A 13,277-nucleotide genomic window follows, 5' to 3' on the forward strand; every position below is an offset into this window, starting at 1 on the left:
TCCTAGAGTTGTTATCCCGCTCTCTCATAGGGATGAAATAACATTATAATTCCGGGATAACTATTCCCAAGATTAGTTATACCGCAATTTTACCCAGGCAAACGTGGGATAACCAAATGAGCACTTAGGACCCGTTTGGCCATAGATTTTGCTAAAATTTTCCCAAATTTCTTTTGGCAAATACATGTTTGTTCATAAATTTTATCCATATTTTGGCAAATTTTCAAATCCAAGAGCTGGTTTTGACCCAAAATTTTACTATTATATTTTTATAATGTTTTTAAAAATTGCCCCAAACTTTTGTATTTTATAAAAGAGCCCACCATTTATTATTTTGTAACAATGCTGCTTCGTCTTCTCGGTCATCTAATAGTGTATTATGTAATTCATTATAAAAATGATAATTTTATACCAAATTTATTTGTGCTTAGGACTATGATTTGTGATAATGATAATGAATGTTATTGATGAAGGTACTGTTGGGTATTTGTGATAGTTTTTAGGATTTGTGGGTATAAGTCATGTTTCATATATATATATTTTTTTAAAAAGTGAAATATGTTTTGAAAACTGATGTCCAAACACATTTTCATCTTCAAACCAAACTTCATCCAAATCAAAATTTTCAAAATAAATTTGAGAATCTATGACCAAACGCTAACTTATTATTCAATACCTATTTTGGAACTTAACTAATTCGGAATCGCACCGTATAAAACCTATTAAATGAGAAAATAGTCCTTCCCAGAAACTTTTTTTATTCCAGAGATCAAACTCTCAACCTCTAATAAAAAATAAATAGATAACTATGCATCAAATCACAATCTTTAGTTATGAAAATTATTTCAATTGACATTGCATTCGTGCAAATAAGTGTATATATTATGAACACTGAAAATTAGATATTTTATTTGCGCTGTGGCCAAGTCAAGCATCAAAGCTTATACTATTCCTTTAACAAATTTTAACGTGTCTTGCAAGTTGTAAATCCACGTTTGTGGTCCTTTTCCCTCTTAATAAAACAATAATTTACAGGCTCTAACAATATCTCCAAAATATCAGCATTTTTTCAGCGAAAACATTATTTATCTACACGTACTTTTTACCTCAAAATAAATGTAAATTCGAAATTAAAGATATAAACATACTAACAATTTGCTATAATTAATAATAAAATTTAATATGCAAAAACTTTATAAATTCGGAAAAAGTTTAAAATGAAATTCAAAAAAATCTATTGCTACCCTCAAATTTAATTTCTATCGATAGTGGATATAATCACGATTCAATAGAATTTGCCTCCATAACAATCAAAATTACTCAAATTTGCCATTTTTTCACTTTTGGTCACACACTTGATGTTAACGGAAACGAAATCTCTCGAACAACAATTTCGACCAAATCTTTCAATTTTTATGTAATTTGTTTTTATCATCTCATTCCGCAGTTGTTACTTGTTATTATTTGTTAGTGTACTGAAAATAACTTTTAAATTTTACTTTGTGGGATTAAAAGACAAAGTTAAAAATAACTTTTTAACTGTTGCTTAATTACAAATAATAAAAAGACAAATTTGACCCTTTTTCACTTAATTTTAGTCCGAAGACTCCTAATCCAAATATTCTTCTAAAAACGTACAGTAGTAAACAGTTTCCTACTCCAAATGCAAACTGATATTTCTCTCTTTCCTCGTCCCCTACAAAACCCCACAGGTCCCAGCCCTATTTTAATAATCTTTTTACAGCCTCCTTCTCATATACGTACGTTGCAATTCTCCTTTAATTAATGTAAGTTTTATAGATGTTAACTGTTGCATTAGTATTCCTGCTTATTATTTTTGCTGAGATCAATGGCTTTTTAGAATTGGATATCACTTAATTCTAGCAAATTTTCTTCCTTTTTCCTTTTTTTTTTCTTTGATTATGTTCATCAATAGCTAGTGGAATACTGGGAATTCATTATTATTATTATTATCTTTTTGAAGTTAATTTTTTTCCGACAACCCAGTACAGTTTTATTCTTGTATAATGTAAAAAAAAAAGGATTTTTGAAGCTTAATGAGTTTTATTATAATACGATCGTGCATGATCAACTGTTTTTTTGACAGGTACAATTTTTATTCCATCAGTGTATTTATGCACTTTTTTTTAATTTAAAATTTTTGTTTTTGAGGCTGGGATTGTTGTATTGTACGGTTCAGGGAGTGCAAATTATAGAGGTTGAGAAAAGAATAAAGAAGGAAAAAGGTCCTGCAATATTCACTTGTGCTACTGGATTTTTTGTCTTTTCTAACCAACATTTTAACTATTATTTGGTAGAAGTAGAACTGAATGATTTACCCGACACCAGTCGGGAAACTAAAAACCCATCAAGGGTTGTAGTGGATAGGATCCTCCGCCCTTAATCAAAGGTCTTAGGTTTGAGCCTGGAAAAATCCGGGCACGGATTTGGATTAGTCAGGGCCCAGTCCAGACATTGGGTGAGAAATCAAAAGAAAAAAAAGAAGAAAAGAATGATTTGAATCTTTAAGGGAAATATTTTTATATGTAATTCATGTTCTTGATATCACTTTCATGGATTCTAGCTCTATAAGTGAATCAGTTATGTAATTTAAGCTACTAAGTGTTGTCCGTTAGGGCGGATGTAGAATGGACCTTGTAGCTTTGACTCTAACCCTGTATAAGTACAAATGATTAATCTCGAACCCATAAAGTTCAAATCAAATCCTGAATCCCCCTCTGTTGTCCATTACTTGATGGTTGATTCAATGACTTTAATTAACTGAGTGTAGTTTCCTTACTTGATGGAACTAGACTGAAATCCTTTCATGTGTCAATTACTAGTTGACCAGTACAATAGGGTAAGTGTCTAATTCATAATTAACCAGGATAATTCCTTTATTCATTAGTTTTTCCTCCCATAGAAGTCACTATATTGTCAGTATAATGGAAGTAATTAGGAAGAACAGTGTGTAGCGACCAGTAGGAAGAACCACTTGAGGGTGTTTAGCTTATTGTAGTGAAAACACTTTTTTTAAAAAAATATTTTGTTGTAGCATTTTCCTTTGAAGAATTTGTTTTTTCCTTTCGTCGTTTCATTAACATTGCTTGTATATCTATGCTGCTAGTTTTATACCTTCCTCGGCCTTTTGGCTAAGCTCAAGTGTAGCATAAGTGCTTATCAGTTTAATATCAATACAACTAGTTTTACGTTGTATGTCTTTCTGATGCAGATTGATGACCGTGAATGTGGTGGTGACTATCTGATAGAAAACATTATCCGTTTAGCTTTCAACTTAAGCTTGATACCTTTCTAAAACCTCTTTCTAATCCCTGTCCATGGCCACTGTTTCCCCTCTTCCCCCACCATTTCAGCACCCAACCACTAATTCAAAGTTTAAGTCACCAATGCTTCAACCTTACTTAGAGCAACTAGAAGAACAACACAAACAACAGCTTCAGCCGAAGCAACAAGATGCTGTTGAGCAGGTAGATAATGAGCCTGAGCAGGGTCCCCTTATCCAAAACCTTAGCTCATGTCCTAATCATGGTTTGATCAATCAGTCAATCTCAACTCTATACCGTGTTTCATTCAATCAAAACAGTAGCTGTTTTGCCATTGGCACTGATCGTGGCATTACAGTCTATAGCTGTGACCCTTTCAGAAAGATGTTTCAACGGTACTTTGACAATGGAGGTGGTATTGAAATTATTGAGATGCTCTTCTGCAGCAACATACTAGTCTTTGTTGGAAGTGGAGATAATCCACAATATCCTCGAAACAAGGTCATAATTTGGGATGATCATCAGAGCCGCTGCTTGGGCGAACTCTGTTTCCGGTCGGCTGTGCGTAGTGTCCGGCTTCGACGTGACTGCATCGTAGTTATACTTGAGCAGAAGATATTTATATATAATTTTGCTGACATGAAGATCGTCCACCAGATTGAGACAATTGTAAACCCAAAGGGACTCTGTGAGATTTCACAAGCGGCTGGATCACCTGTGCTGGTGTGCCCTGGATTACGAAATGGTGAAGTTCGTGTTGAGCATTTCACTTCAAAAAGGACTAAGTTTATTTTTGCGCATGATTCTAAGACTGCATCTTTTGCACTTAGTCATGAGGGGCATGTGCTGGCAACAGCAAGTATCAAGGGTACTCTTATCCGGATTTTCAGCACACAGGATGGTACGTTATTGCAGGAGGTAAGATTTTGAATGCTGTTTAGTTCAGTCCAGGCGTTGCATTTTCATTTATTACAAACCTATTGTAAGTAATAGCCAGCATTTTTGTCTTTTTATCTTTCACCAATTTATGATTAATTTCCGGACTGCAAAACTGACCTTGTAATGTATTTCATGTATCCAGCATATCTGTTTCTTTTATCTTCATTTTGTAACTCTCTTTGATCAAAACAACAATGCTTTGATTTTTCATTGTCTTATGCTGAAGATGGATAGATTAGTGGCGTTGTTGGTTGAAATTCCTTGGCTTTCGTTGATACTGTCAAGTAAACTGTCGCTGTAAACCATTTTCTATTGTCTCAAGTTTACCTATTGAGTCTTTACTCTGTGTTCCCCGTGATCCATGACTCAGAAAGCTTAGCATGTAGTTGGTACTCAGTGTGCTCTCCTTGCTCGTCTCTGCCTTGGTTTATGACAGATTGTAATTTATTGTAATTGGAAGTGGAATTAGAGTTAAAGAACATAATGTTGTTAAATTTTGCCAAATGCCAATTCCTATTATCTTCTTTCTGTTTTTCATATTCTCTTGTTGTTATCCATGGTAGTGATAGACATTTCGGATATAGATTGTATAATATTGTAACGTTTTGATGTTTTGCTTTTTCTACTTTGCCTGCTAATAGATCTACTTTATCCATACACACAAACTACAAAGCTAGATTGAGTCTTTTAACTTTCCCTTGTACCAATTAAACAACATTTTTGAGCTATCTAGTTTTGGTAAATCACATGTGATATGTGATCCAGGTGCGGAGAGGTGCTGATAGAGCAGAAATTCACAGTGTTTCATTCTCTCCGACTGCTGAGTGGCTAGCAGTCTCTAGTGACAAAGGCACTGTTCATCTTTTTAGGATCAAGCATCTTGGGAACCAGGATAAGACAAATACTCCTCCTAATTCCCGTCTTACTCTGGCGGCATCGAGTTCACCATTCTCCTTCATCAAAGGTATGGTTCCCTTCTGAACACATTTGTAATTTTCTGATTTCTCTTTTTTTTTTTTTTTTTCCATTTCCTTGTTTGAAAATATGCAAGCGGAATTCCACCAAGAACACTAAGTTATTTGACCTTTGATTTGGATGCTTTCTGACTCTTGTTCAGCATTAGGGATGGATGTCCTGGACCATGAGTTTATAAAGAGATTATGGCAACTTATAACGTGGAATTATCCTATGATAGTTAACCGTATTAGGCTTGTTTTCTGCAGACAAATGCTCCAAACTGGTTAGCACACATGACAACTTATCTCTTCTTTATCACACTTCATCTCGATGAATTGGCCTAAGAACTAGACAGCTTAAACTAAAATCTGATCCCACATCAGGCACTTGGCCATCCCACGCTTAAAAAATGATTCTACTATACAATCATACTTAACTAAATACTTATCTAAATCGCCCCTTGCTTTTAAACAGCCATAGTTGTGATTTCATTTAATATCTAAGCTTGTATCTGATGACATCTACCCTTTTTAGCTTTTAACATCTTTATGGGGCCATCAACCCAAGCAGTGGTGAATATGGCACTCGGACACCGGGTTCATCTGAACCCAGTACTTTCAACGCGGAGCATAAATTTATGTGTAAAAATTCACTAAAATTACAGCAAATAGTAGGCCTGAAAGGTTGAATACAATGGGTTCAATACTAAATAATTTAAAGGTTGAACCCATAGAACTTAAATCGTCGCCTATGAAACCCAAGCTCTCGAGACAGCAAACCTTTGTGACCCTTTACCGGTTCATAGAGAGCTTTTTTTTCATAGCTTGGAGGCATATATAAGATATGGTTCAAGAAAGGATAAAGAACGGTTGCGGGAAAGCAAACTCATGATTTGCTTCCTGCTGTGCAATTGTGAAGTAGAAGACATTTGTTTCTTCCTTTCTGCCGAATATAGAAGTGTTTTCGTTTAATATATAACCAAACAAAGGATATGGCACTTAAATTTGCTCTTTTTCTTCCTCTCTTGCATCTCATCTTTTCACTCTAAAGGCTCTCAATTTGGAGTCCTTTCTAGATTAGATTCGTATTTTGTTCATTATGAATGCTAGCTCACTTGTTGCGTTAACATTCCCATTTGACCCAATATATCTGATGGAACTATGTCCTAACAGCATGCAAATCATTTTCTAATTTTCAAGCATTCCTCTGAGTTCTGCATCACTCATGCGCACTTATAAGAATTGAGATATCACAAGTATAAAAGCCTTACTTTCCTGTCCTGGACGGACATCTAACATACCCCTGAAGCCTCCTGCACAATGTCTTTGCCTTCTTGATCTAATTATTGCAGCCACAGATAAATAATTCTAGCCACAAGGTGGTGCTAATACTTGTTAAACTTTAGCATTTTCTAATACAGTAGTATTACTCATAACTTATTTAAGCAGCCGGATATAGAATCAAACAGACTAATTCTCATGCATCTGGAGACTAATTAATGAAGGATCCGTGTTAATACACAAATTTTTTTCTGACATATTTTGGCTTATTTGGAAACAGCCTCTTGCAAAAATACAGGGTAAGGCTGCGTACAATAGACCCTTGTGGTCTAGCCTTTCCCCGGACCCCGCACATAGCGGGAGCTTAGTGCACCGGGCTGCCCATTTGAGTCGCGCAGAAATTGTTGTACGGTTGTATTATTCGTAACTTATATTGGAGAATCATGAGTGGTGATTAACTTGTCGTAATAGGGTTGTTTACAATGAAGAATGATTTTCTTTCCGCCTTTGGTGATCCACATGCTTCAATCAACTAATTTTTACAGTAAGTCAACTGCTTTTACATGGACGGTCAACCTACTGCCGTCCTCTTTTATTGGATTTGGGATCGGCTATGCATGCATTGTGATTCATTTGCATACTCATGATATCCTGTTTTTGCTTCAATGGAATGGGCTTGAAAATTCTTAACATGAAGCTTTGATACAAGAACTTTATTTTCTTTTCTTAATTGAGCTTTTCACCAGTCTACCTTTCTCTCTTCACATGTATATTAACTTACCAGCTGGCACAATTTGACCCAATTATGTGAAAATCTGTTAAATAGTGACGCTTGAAAGTAGCTATAGTGCTCTTCTGTTTTACTTCTCTCAGGCTCTGAATTTGTTTTTTTTTTTGGGCAGGAGTGCTTCCAAAATATTTTAGCTCAGAATGGTCAGTGGCGCAATTCCGGTTGCCTGGTGACTCCGAGTATATTGTCACATTTGGTCACGAAAAGAATACATTGATAATTCTTGGCTTGGATGGAAGGTAGGCCCAGTGTTATGAGAATTTCACTATATTTATTACTTTATCTTTCTTGTAGTACATATAAATACCTATACTTCTAAGTTCTAGTAAAACGTCCATGTTGATGTTGGAGGACAGAGGGAGTTAAGCACAGACCTTGCATTGTCTTTATTCCGCTTTCCTTGTTTTAACGGATGAAATTGACAAATATTTTGCAATGTCTCACAGAGCATAACTTAACCTGCCTGTTTATTGACATATATATGCATTGTACTGTTAGCAGTGCTTGTGGAGAAAACAGTTTAGACTGATGATACATTAGAAAGTGGTAGTTCAATTAGTGACTCGGTCTGGGCATAGCATGAGCTCCTCAGAGTCTGCTATATAAATAGTTAGAGAAAAAGGAAAATATGATGGTTCATCATCCTTATTTTTCGGGAAAAGAAAGCTATATTCAATTCATTCACATAGACTTACAATACCAAAAATAAGAACAAAAAAGGAGATTGCAAATATAACAACTGGCTGAGCTAAAGATAAGGGATTGATTTAAGAAGTAATATGGCTTCCTTACTCATCAGTGTCTCCTACTTCAACTATTATTGTGGATTTTCCAATTTTAGATTTTTTTACGTGTGTAATTGACTTTTTGACTTTTCCCCTTCATTTGCTGGAGAGTTTCTCTCGCTCGCATAATCACTTGCGAATCCATACACACATAATTCTACTATGTATAGTTTTGAATGACTTTTTCAACTTTTTCCCTCATTGGCTGGAATATCTCTCGCGCACGCTTACATACATTATACTTCTCTTGGTAAGATTAGCTTGGTCAAATTATTGATATGTAATCAACTTGTTATGCAGCTTTATTAGATGCAAGTTTGACCCAGCCTCTGGCAAAGAGATGACTCAGTTGGAAATTCACAACTTTCTTAAGTCTGATAAGGCCTCGTAATGGAACGGGGGATCGCCTTTCCTGTCTATGCAAGGGTAGTATTTGCTTCCCTTAGTTGCACCTGCTTTCCTAGTCGTGGTATACGCTATTGTAAATAGCATATATAGTGATTTAACATTGTAAAGTGGTCTATAACCAACAGTTTTGATCTAGTTAATGTAAAGAACATCGACTTATTAGTATGTTAACAAAATTGTAAGATAGTTCAGTATAGAACCACAAAACCGTTACCAGTACCAAAAGTGTGTTCTTTTTTGTTCGAGTTTGCTTCATTTCACCTTTTCTATTTCTACTATGTGCAAAGGTAGTTGATGAAATGGTTGCAAAAGTTTGAGAAGGGAAGTTCAACTAAGTGTGGATTTAGCAAAAAAAACATATAATTAAGTTCATGAAAATTTTGGTTTTATGATGCAGACATGCATTTCATTTCTAGCTTTAATGAGCTTAATAATTTCTATTCGCAATAGAAGGCAATGTAGAGGAATAATTAATTAAACACTAAATTATCAAGGTTGTAAGCCTAAATTACCCCCCAAAAAGGTTGTAAGTCTAGAAAAAGAGGGGGGGTTTTCAGTATTGATTTTGGACACCTTTTTCTGCTCAGAAAGGAAAATTTTGTACGGTTTTTGGAGACAGACTTATCAATTATTTGCATAAATTCTTCAGCATTAAACTTCAATATTCTCTTCTTAAATCATTGTGATAATATTGGGATTAAAATTATATAAACTTTATTGAAAAAACATTGTTGTTGTGTCTAGTGGTGAAGTGCTTGACAAGTAGTCTGCCAAGGATGAATTAGTTTGTCCTTTGTCCCTGTGATTTCTTTCTTACTGCTTCTAGATAGTCTTCTTGACAAGGACCTTCAAGCTACTTTCTGTTTTTTTTCCTTTTTAATAAGGCTACTATTCAAATTGTCATCATCTCGATAATTTCATCGGGTACTTGCTATTTCTATCAATATAAGTGTGTCATGTATCGATATCGACCACAACTTAGATAGACATGCAAAAAAATCATGTAGCATTCTTATTGAAATTTGAACTCGAATCTCTATCATTTTTATCGACTTCATTGATCGCTAAGTCACACGTTTGTCGTCACCTTCCCGCTGCTTTCCCAATGATTGTTTTACCGTGTGAGTGGACAAAGTCTTTGTTAAATGCGAAAAAATCATGTATCATTTTCTTGTGTTTTTTGTTTGGGGAGCCTTAGAATAACGATAAACTTATCTTATCTATAAGTCATAGGTTTGAACCATAAAATTAACCATACTTGTGTTAGGATAAATTACCTACATCGCACCATTTCGAGTGCGGCCCTTCCCCGGACCCTGTGTAACACGGGATACTTTATCCATCAGCCTGCTCCTTTTCTTGTTCGAATTTGAACTCGAATCTTCTATCATTTTTATCGACCTCATTTATCGCTAGGCCACACGTTTGCGTCACCTTCCATATACTTTCTCAATGATTGTTTTACCGTGTGAGTGGACAAAGTCTTCGTTAAATAACTATATAGGGGATTTGCAAGAAGATCAGGACACCTAGTGCACCCCACACATATCTCTAACTTTTTCTTGAATATTAGAATTCACGTGCGTTACTTTTCTAGAGTAACGCGAAACCCTAATTTACTTGCTAGCAATTACTTGTATGACTTGACATAATTCTACAACCATAACAAAATGCAATAGGTACAATGCATGATTCAATCATAACAATATAATAAGAAGTCATACTAGTAAAACACGTGTACGCGTCTATGTTATATTCAGGGGCGGAAGTAGAATTTTCATCAAGAAAATTTAAAAAATAAAAAATATAAACACCGAAAGAATCTAAGGAGATTCAACACCTATATATACATAATTTTTTTTTAACTTTATATATATAGTGTAATTTTTGACAAAGGGAGTTCGGCTGAACCCCTTTCGCCATCTAGCTCCGCCCTTGCTTATAATCCTGATAAGTCTGTTGTTACATATAACGTAAAAATATAAATTTGTTGTATATCGACGTGGCAATACTAAATAATATATAGATCTTGAAGTATAAGGCAAGTAAAATACCAATCTTCTAAGAAACTAATCTAGTCATTTTCTCCTCCAAGTCGTTTAGGGCGCAAATATTGAACCATAAACTAGGATTGAATGTCAAGAAATCAAAAGTAATAAACTAGTTGTAGTATATAATTATTGTCTTGTGGAATTTTAATAACTCTTATAAAATGTTGATATCCATAATTTTAATTTTTTGTTAGAAGTTACTGATGAAATTTCCAATGCAGAATGCTTCAATAAAAGAAAGAGATGTGACAAAGAATATTCTACGTATAGTTGCAATAGTCCTCAAGTCAAAATTATGGCCAGCAAAAGGGGCAAAGAGAAATCCAGAGTCACCCCAAGTATCGTGTTCAATGTAGTAAAAAATTCACCTAATTTTTTTTGATTGAACCTAGTTAGTTAATTAAAAAAATTCATATCTTTCGTCTTATTGTTTTTTCTTCAATTTTCTGCTTAACCATTAGATACCATAACTAAGATTAGGCAAAAAAGAGAGGCAAAATATGTATCTAAAAATGTTACAATAACTCAAATTAATGATCAAACTTACTGTAATTACTAGAAGCATATTTATTTTAATGAAATTTGATAAAGGGAAGGTTTATGTAAATTCAGAAATTAGAGGGGAGATCTCTCCAAGTTATATCTACTATATATATATATATATATATATATATATATATATATATATATATATATATATATATATAAATAAAGTAATACTAAGCACAATCACTTATCATCTCAAAGGTGTAGCTAGATAAATTAACTAATAATGAAAGGATGACTACAAGCTGATCTTTTCAACATTAATGTGAAATTATATAACATGGCGTTGGAGAATTTGGACTCAATACTCAGATGATGTTGAATTATTGCAAAACAATGAATTTTGAGTACCTAGCAGAGTAGCAGGTATCCACAGAATAACTATCCTAAGTGCACGTGAGGTAGCCCGGACACTATTGAACCAACTAATCCAAATAGCATTGCATATGGTGCACTAAAGGTGGAAGTGCTTCCTAGTTACTAGGAATTTTTTATTTTCATGATTCGAACTTGAAACCTCTAGTTAATGGTGAAAGAATTCTGACCATACATCTCGTCGTACTCCTTATTGGTATTTTATAATGCAATACAACGATACATTGACGAGCGCGAAATACAACACAAAATTACTGCTCGCTAGTCAAAAATAGTATAGTTTAATTATCGGGTCCACATGGATTGGATTTAAAAAGTATTCGAATAATCTTCAGTTGATTACTATCCAGGAAAATTAAAACTTGATTTGATGACTATTACTACGATTAACTACTAAAAATTAAGCAAGTAACAGTTGATCACAAAAGACAGCATATGAGCAACGAAGAAATATCAATGAGAGAAATAAGGGTATTTGACTAGATATGTGCAAGATAATTGACTCGGGATCCAATTCTTTAGTTAATTCACTCTATAATACTGTTGATTCTCACGAATTCGACAAATAATCAGATTACACTTGAAGTTAATGTTCCTCTTTCGACTAAATGTTAATTTTAGTAATTAATTCATTTGAAGCACGGTAAACAATTGCAACAATAAAATGATGTTTATGATCTAAAGGGTAACTTCTCACGAATATTTCCCTATTTTCTAGTTCATCCGAAGCACCCCTTTTCCATTCATAGAGAGATCCAATCGTCAAAATCAATAAAAAGGCCATCATGGACTTAACAATTCAGGAGGCTCTTTTGATTACCTATGTTAATCACGAATTTAAACTAGAGCATAAGATGTAAAGCAATTCAATATAATACTCCTATTTCGATTAAGCAAAATAAGAAATAACTCCACAATATGAATTAAAACTCCATCGATTAATTCTAACAATTATCAAGAATCGAATCCTTAATCAAGTTATCAAAACACTGTATCTATCAACACCCTAATGAAAATTACTCCATAACAATGGAGTAATACATCTAAAATAAGTTTAAAAGCAAAGAAAACATCAAAACTACTGATTTCGAGACAAACTCCCGTATTGCCCTGATTGCAGGTTGTATTATTGATGAATTCTTGAGTCTTCTTGTCTTTGTTGGTTCTCCAATCTTTTGTCAGTCAAAAGTCCCTTCAAAATCGTGTTTTGGTATATTTATACCGTGTAGAAATAAGCCCGGACGAAACTATCCTTTTCTAGCCGAACTTGGAAATCACTCTGATAAATTTGCACAGCCGCGCCATGCGGCGCGCTAGTGAGGAAATCCAGAAAGCTCGCATTTTTCTTGTCAGGCCACTTTTGCACTGCCGCGCCGCGCCCCATGCGGCACGTAATGGCTTTTTCTCAGAGTAAATTCATGCATTCACTTTTTGATATCCGGACTTGGTCCTCGACCCCCAAACATGATTCCCGCCTAATTTCTTGGGCTTCTACTCAGATTTCAAAACTCCAACTTGTTCAATTTCGCTCCAAATTATCTCAATAGCTCAGAATCATTTCCTACAAGGCATAAACCATGTAATAAGTATAATTCACTATCATTTAAGCTCAAACACACGTAAAATGTAATAATTAGAGTGCAATACTATAGCTAAAATATGGGTTTCTAGCCTATCATCAACACCCCATACTTAGACTATTGCTCATTCTCGAGTAATCAAACTGCACTTCACCTAGGGACGACCTTTTTATTTAACAACATCCCTAACACATCATGCCAAGAATGTTTAAAATCAACTAAGCACCCTATCATAACATCCTGTCCTTAGGACTCGACTCAAAAGCACCACATATTTTTCAT

General features: G+C 34.5%; 1 protein-coding gene and 1 pseudogene across 3 annotated transcripts; both read left to right on the forward strand.

Annotated features, from left to right (window-relative positions):
• Positions 1-1,632: 1,632 nt before the first annotated feature.
• On the forward strand, positions 1,633-8,685 carry LOC104109331 (autophagy-related protein 18a-like). Of its 3 annotated transcripts, none has more exons than XM_033659474.2 (5): positions 1,633-1,760; positions 3,233-4,202; positions 4,989-5,187; positions 7,363-7,489; positions 8,336-8,685. In XM_033659474.2, exons 2-5 carry the CDS (start codon positions 3,339-3,341, stop codon positions 8,424-8,426), a joined length of 1,281 nt encoding a protein of 426 aa, XP_033515365.1. In that variant the 5' UTR covers positions 1,633-1,760; positions 3,233-3,338; the 3' UTR covers positions 8,427-8,685. The 3 variants fall into 3 exon arrangements, with proteins under 3 accessions (XP_033515365.1, XP_009616886.1, XP_033515366.1); XM_009618591.3 differs by having other exon boundaries at positions 1,641-1,787; XM_033659475.2 differs by lacking the exon at positions 1,633-1,760 and adding an exon at positions 1,810-2,107.
• Positions 3,132-3,313, forward strand: LOC117279852 (U2 spliceosomal RNA; annotated as a pseudogene).
• Positions 8,686-13,277: the final 4,592 nt, after the last annotated feature.

Source organism: Nicotiana tomentosiformis, chromosome 12 (assembly GCF_000390325.3).
Source record: "Nicotiana tomentosiformis chromosome 12, ASM39032v3, whole genome shotgun sequence".
NCBI lineage: Eukaryota > Viridiplantae > Streptophyta > Magnoliopsida > Solanales > Solanaceae > Nicotiana > Nicotiana tomentosiformis.